Raw genomic sequence first — 6000 nt, forward strand, 5'->3', positions numbered from 1 at the left:
TTCTTTTTCCCTTTTTGTCTTCTCTATTTGCTCCATTTTACATGTTCCTAGTGTGAAAAATCCTGTGAAGAGGGCACTTTGTGCTGAGGTAATAGGAAGCAGAAAATGTGTGCTGAATCAGTGCTGTGTTTAACAGCATTCTTCAGTCTTGTGCGTTCATTCAGAGGATGAGGGTATGAAGCTGACTAGGTGCCCTGTTTTGCCATATGCGTTATCTTTCTTTATCAACAAGTGGCTTTTGTTTGTAATACCATCATCTTGAGCATCTGATTAATGTTGCTGTTTCTTGGCTTCAGATGTGGTTATGTGAATTCAGTTAAGTAAGAATTCAGCAAGAGTTTGGCATTAGTAGAGTTATCATACTTGAGATACATGGCCATTCTGTAGCCATATTGCTCATACAGTGCCACTCTGGATCACTGTGCCTTAATTTTTTACCATATTAGAATCATGCTGGGTCTGAATCCTGACACTTGTTTTGCTGTTCTTCATAGCAGACCAATGTCTGCAGATATATTTTTATTTTTTGTGTGTTCTAAAGACCTAATTTTGTCAGTCCTTCCCAAGTTGTAACATTTTGCTGCTTTTCCTTTGCAGAATCTGATATTGATGCTGCTACTGCGATGATGCTGTTGAATACTTCAATAGAACAAGGGATGCTAGACTGTAAGCATAAGCCATTTTACTGGTTTTTCCTTTACCCTGTGGCTAAATGTTTTCTTTAAAGTGGTGGATCTCACCAGTAGTAAGAAGAGTCAAGAAGCAAATCTGATTTATCATTCTTTCTGCTAGCGTTAGTTTTATAGAACCACCTTTTTTCCTTTTTTTTTTTTTTGTGCAAAGTTCTTCCCTTGCCCTTTCTGTACTAGATGCTAAGAAGATTCTCTTAACTACTTCTCTGTGTCTCCATCTTTCATCTGTGATTAGCTGAAGACCATTGTCTTTCGTGGATGGCAGGAAATGTGCACAAGAAATTCTAGCTCTCTGTTAGTGCTAGCTTCCAGCTTATTCTTTGCACTCAGCAGCCAAAGCATGGGTTTTTTCAAAAGTGATTGAGTTTATGCTTACTGAATATATGCTTACTGATGGAATTAATTTTTAATAGGTGAGAAACCTCAGTCTCTGAAGACACCTAAGAAGAGGAGTTACGGCAGTGCGTTTAATCCTTCCAGTTCCATAAATCTGCAAGAAAATGATTCTGCAGCCACCAATATTGATCCGAAGGAGGATCATAATTACAGTGCTAGCAGTTTGGGCTCGCAGCGTTGTGCATCTAGGTCCAGTGTGTCTTCCTTGTCCTCTGTTGATGAGGTGTATGAATTTATCTCCAAGAACAGCCATGCTGGAAGTGATGGCAGTGAAGGATTTCACAGTGAAGTGGATACAGACGTTGACTACGAAGACGATCCTCTTGGAGACAGTGGCTATGCATCACAACCTTGTGTAGATACCTCTGAGAAAAGTCAGCCTAGCAACAAAGCGCTCAAGGAGTTGTGTCAAGAAATTGATGAGGAGCTGAAAGAAGCAGCGGGGTCCCTGCTCCACCTTGCTGGCATCCAAACGTGCTTGGGTTCCTTAATAAGTACTGCAAAGACCCACAGTCACAAGCAAAGGAAAAAATAGTATGTTTGTCAATGTTGAATATATACATATATTTTTTTTAATTGTGGCAATACTCTTCTACTTTTACCCTTCACAAGGGAGATCAAAGCCATAAGAGGACTCATTGCTTTTTTATTTTTGGCACTAACTGTAATTTAGCCATTTATTTTTAAATCACTGCCTAAAAAGAAAAAAAAAAAATCAGATTAGAAGAGATGCATGACTTGTGAAAACCTGAAAGCATACTTCTTAATGATCACTTTTTTTCCTTCTTTTTTTCCTTTTTTTTTAATAGTTTTTTTTGGTTTTTTTTCTGGAGTTATTTGCTCAGATGCATGTTATAGTTCATGTTGACATCTCTGCTGGCGTCATCTGCAGATGTGAATTTTGCCCCGTCTAAGGGCTCTGACTTCCATGTAAAGATTTAGAAAGGAGGAGAAAAAAGAAAAGGAAAGAAAGAAGGAAAAAAAGAAATGTTCTGGCCTGAATTACCTCCTCCCATGTGCTCCTCTCTGCTCTTCTAATTGCTCTTCAGTGGAAATGCTGCAGAGGTAGCTCCCAGTGGCTGCAGTTTGCAGCCCATCCAGTACGGTGTCTGAAAATTGCACCACTGCAGGAGGTGCTCTCAGCAAGCTGTAGGTAGGGGCAGAGGGAAGGAGTACAGCCCTCCCAGGCAGAGTGGACAAGGGGCAGCTGAGGTGGATGCCACCCTCTGCTTTATTTTTCTTTCCTGCTTGTACCCTCACTGCCAGCCTGCTGTCTGCAGGTCACGTTCCTGAACCTGCTGGTTGTTTTCTTGCTGTTTTTTCCATCTTAAGACATAATGTCCTGGGGGGCAGAGGCTAGGGATCATTTTGTTACAGATGTGCACACATCTTGGGTGTAGCCTACAGTGAAAGCTGCTTTCCAAGCTTGATGTCCTCTTATCACTGCCACTGTTGAACATGTAGTAGAATCGTACAACTGTGGAATATCTTGAGGTGGAAGGGAAAAATAGGGATCACTGAGTCCAACTCCAGGCTCCACGTACCACCACCCGATAATCAGACCACGTGTCTGAGAGCATGAGCAGAAGTTCTGCTGCTGCCCCACTGCCACATCTGCTGCCTTGCTCCCCAGTGGAAGAGATGGACTCAGAATAAAGAACAGCAGCTCGTGCTGTTAAACTGGAAGTAAGGTAGAGGTTTTAGGTGGTTCGGTCATGAATGGCCGCTGACAAGAGAAATTTCACCCCCAACCTGAAACAAAGCCAAATAGCTTCCTTTTGAATTACTGAACACAGAAAAGCAATTTGTGTTTTTTGGCTGTCCGTACTCTGTTTCCCAGATCAGCGTGCCTTCTGTTCTGTGAATCCTTTAGACCTGCCACATACAGTGCATCTAACAAGCAAGGCGAGCCTTTGCCCCTTGGATGTCTGTAGTAGCTCTCTGTTTTGGGAAGGAATTCCTTCACAGTTCATTTTTGCAATAAAAGAATCTGTAGAGTTCCCACACATCATTTGGCCAAAAAAAAAAAAAAAAAATAGTGTTATGGTGAATTTCTTCCTCTTTAATTTATATAAGTGATGGTTTCTGATCTTTTATTGATTTGTTGTTTTATTCTTTAAAGAAGAAAGGTTTTCTGCCCAAAAATGGGTACTCAGTGCTGTTAGAGTGGGTTTTAACTGTGCTGTAACAATACGGATGCCTTAAGTATGTTTCAGAATCTTAGACAATATAGGCGGTCATCTTTCGTGTTTCTGAAGGGCAGTGCAATGTGCCATAAAGTTTTCAGCTAACACGTTGTTGTTTCCAGCAGTTCTTGGGCAAAGCTGAGTAAGAATTAGAAGTAGGAAACCAGCATCCACTGTTTCGGTGGTTGAAGACGGTGCTGGGTTCAGCCAAAAGGTAACCATCCTTAGTGGAATGCTTTTCTGGCTCTTTGGAGGCCTTTTAGAGATCAGTGTTTTTTCTTATTTGTCAATCTTTTCATGAGTACTGCCATAAATGTCTACTTTAAATATGAATGCAGCCATGCTGCTGAGGGTCTGTTGCTCTAAGGGCCTGGTTCAGTGCCTCTTGAAGACAATAGTGGTGCTCCCACTGATTTCATGGCTGTAGGATCAAGCCTGAAATATCTGAGGTTCTTTTGTAGCATGTTTTGGAATTCAAAGCCAATTTTCTTTTTAAAGCACAAACACTAGAAAATGTCTTTTCCTTTTTTTTTTTTTTTTTTTTCCCCCTATCACTTCTGTTTTAAGAATGAATTGTTTTATTTCTTGAAAGAGAAGAACTCTGCTGCATTCCTACTTTGTGTTAACACCCATTAGTCTACACCTGTAACAGGACAATGTACAGATGTGTACGTCTTCTGGATATCACAAGTGGTGCATTAGCCAATTAGATCTGATATTGGAAGGTACTGATGAATAGCGGGGAGAAATTCGCTATTTGAAAGAGAGTTACAGATAAATGCAGTGGTTCTTAGGATTTTGGGAAGTGCAGATGTGAATGCTCAGCGGAATTACTTTTTGCTCATAGTTTGCTTTGGCGTTTTGACTGAATACTGCAAAGGGCAGAGTCTGCATCAGTGCAGAAAATGAGGATTCACCTACAGAGAGATGCTGTTAGCAGTCAGGAGTTTTGCTCGGTGCCGTGACGTCAGTGGGGCGCTGTTGAAGAAGGGTGCCATACGGCTCATGCTGGAGTTGGTTGCAACTCTTCTCTGGCTTCCAAGGAAAGCCAGATCAATGTCCGGTCACTTGGGAAAACGTGCCAATATCAGCTCCATGGCTGGGTTTGATTCTGAGCTTCTTTTGGCCTTGGATAAAACCTGAGGGGGTTAATACTTAACTAGGAGCATGGCTGTGCCATGGCTCACCCTGAAGAAGGTGATCGTGTGGGACTGGGAAGCTACCAGTGCATTTAATGACCATATGCAACAAGCAATAAACCTGTGCTGGTGAGCAGCTAACAGAGAAAGCTGCATCCATCCTCACAGCTTTCAGCAGGAGAGAACTGAAGGTCAGAATAGTTGCGGTTCCTTTCGCTTCCATAGCTAGAATGGGGTTTGGGTTTGTTTGCCACCTGAGTTAAAGACCCTGGTGTATATAGTATAAATGGAGTATAATTAAAAGTTATTTTGACTGTTGGTGGGTTGGTTTTCTTTAGTGACATATGTAAAATGTTCATGCCAATGGTTGACTCAAATATACTTTAACAGCAGTTAAAAGGCAACAGAAGTATTAATGAACCACCTTCATTCCTTTAAACACAGTGGAGAAGTGCACAGGACTGGTGTGGAAGGGAGGCTGCTCTGCTTTTGGGTAAATTGTGATGTGGATGCTGTACAAACCTGTGCTGGTCTTTCAGACCCAGATACTAAATTATTGCTTTTGTGAAACTTGCCTCAAATGTTTTAAAATCCAGTTTTAAAATGGAGGTCGCCTAGTTTGCAGCTTCTCATTAGGCTGAAAAGGAAAAGCTTTGGTTAAAGCAAACTACGCTCACACGTGTTAATAACGGTGTAGTCAAAATATTTATTGGAAAGAAGACATAGAATATTTTAAATGTTGCACCTGCCATTCTATCTTAAAGCACATTCTTCACAACTAACTGCCAGTGCCATTACCAAGTCTGTTTTATAAGTGTACATTTCTTCAAACTAAAAAGTGCATAATTAAAAGTATTATGTTGCTGCCATATAGTGATATAAAACATTTTATAATTGCCAATTCATTGTAACTATTATTTATTTAAAAGTGAATTGTAAGAATGCTTTCTGATCAAATGATCCAGAGTTGTTTTTAAAATGTTCCCTCTTGCTTGTTTCTGATGTAGCATAAGCAGCGTCCTTGGGTTTGGTTAGGATAATTTTGCCTGTAGGTGACCAATTCTAACCCTCTTTCCTCCACTTTAGTCCTTTACCCGTTTTAAAGAATATTTACAGAAGTTTAGTTTTTTGTATGCTAATCTCTGTTAATTAAAATGTTTATAAAGTTTATTTTTACCAAAGAGATGCAATTCATTATGACAAAATATTGCAGAATAAACTTTGTTTTATAACATTTGTGACTTTTTTGCCCACATTTTTCATTCAGATGATCAAAGGGGCTTTTATAAAATAAATGGCATTGCAAACAAAGTGCTGCGTTCTCTCTTTATCTACAGGTGGTGGTATCAGTCCCAAAGGGTGCTTGGAGAGTCCTCTGCTTTCCTTTAAATCTGCTCCACAAGAGTGGGTTGGATTGGAAAAAAAACCAAAAGCAAATGTAATTGGCTGTAGGTCTCTGCTTGGTAAAGAATGTTGCGTGCACGTGGAAGTAATCTGTATGGTAACACATAGGAGGATCTGTTTTCAGGCAAGTTCATTCATAACTGGCTGTAATATTTGAAGTATATTCTATTAATGCTGGAACTT

General features: G+C 40.3%; 1 protein-coding gene across 5 annotated transcripts in view; it reads left to right on the forward strand.

Moving 5' to 3' along the window:
* The window catches only part of FOXN2 (forkhead box N2), a 29820-nt gene extending 24096 nt beyond the window's left edge, over positions 1-5724 (forward strand). For 4 of the 5 annotated variants that reach the window (XM_042894567.1, XM_042894588.1, XM_042894581.1 and 1 more), the window contains exons 5-6: positions 598-666; positions 1106-5724. In XM_042894567.1, the coding sequence (XP_042750501.1) occupies positions 598-666; positions 1106-1623 (587 nt within the window). In that variant the 3' untranslated portion in view covers positions 1624-5724. The remainder of the gene's footprint in view (positions 1-597; positions 667-1105) is intronic. The other variant, XM_042894593.1, reaches the window with a different exon arrangement.
* Positions 5725-6000: the final 276 nt, after the last annotated feature.

This window comes from Lagopus leucura, unplaced genomic scaffold (assembly GCF_019238085.1).
Source record: "Lagopus leucura isolate 7727_CA_CO unplaced genomic scaffold, USGS_WTPT01 Super-Scaffold_73, whole genome shotgun sequence".
In the NCBI taxonomy this organism is placed as follows: domain Eukaryota; kingdom Metazoa; phylum Chordata; class Aves; order Galliformes; family Phasianidae; genus Lagopus; species Lagopus leucura.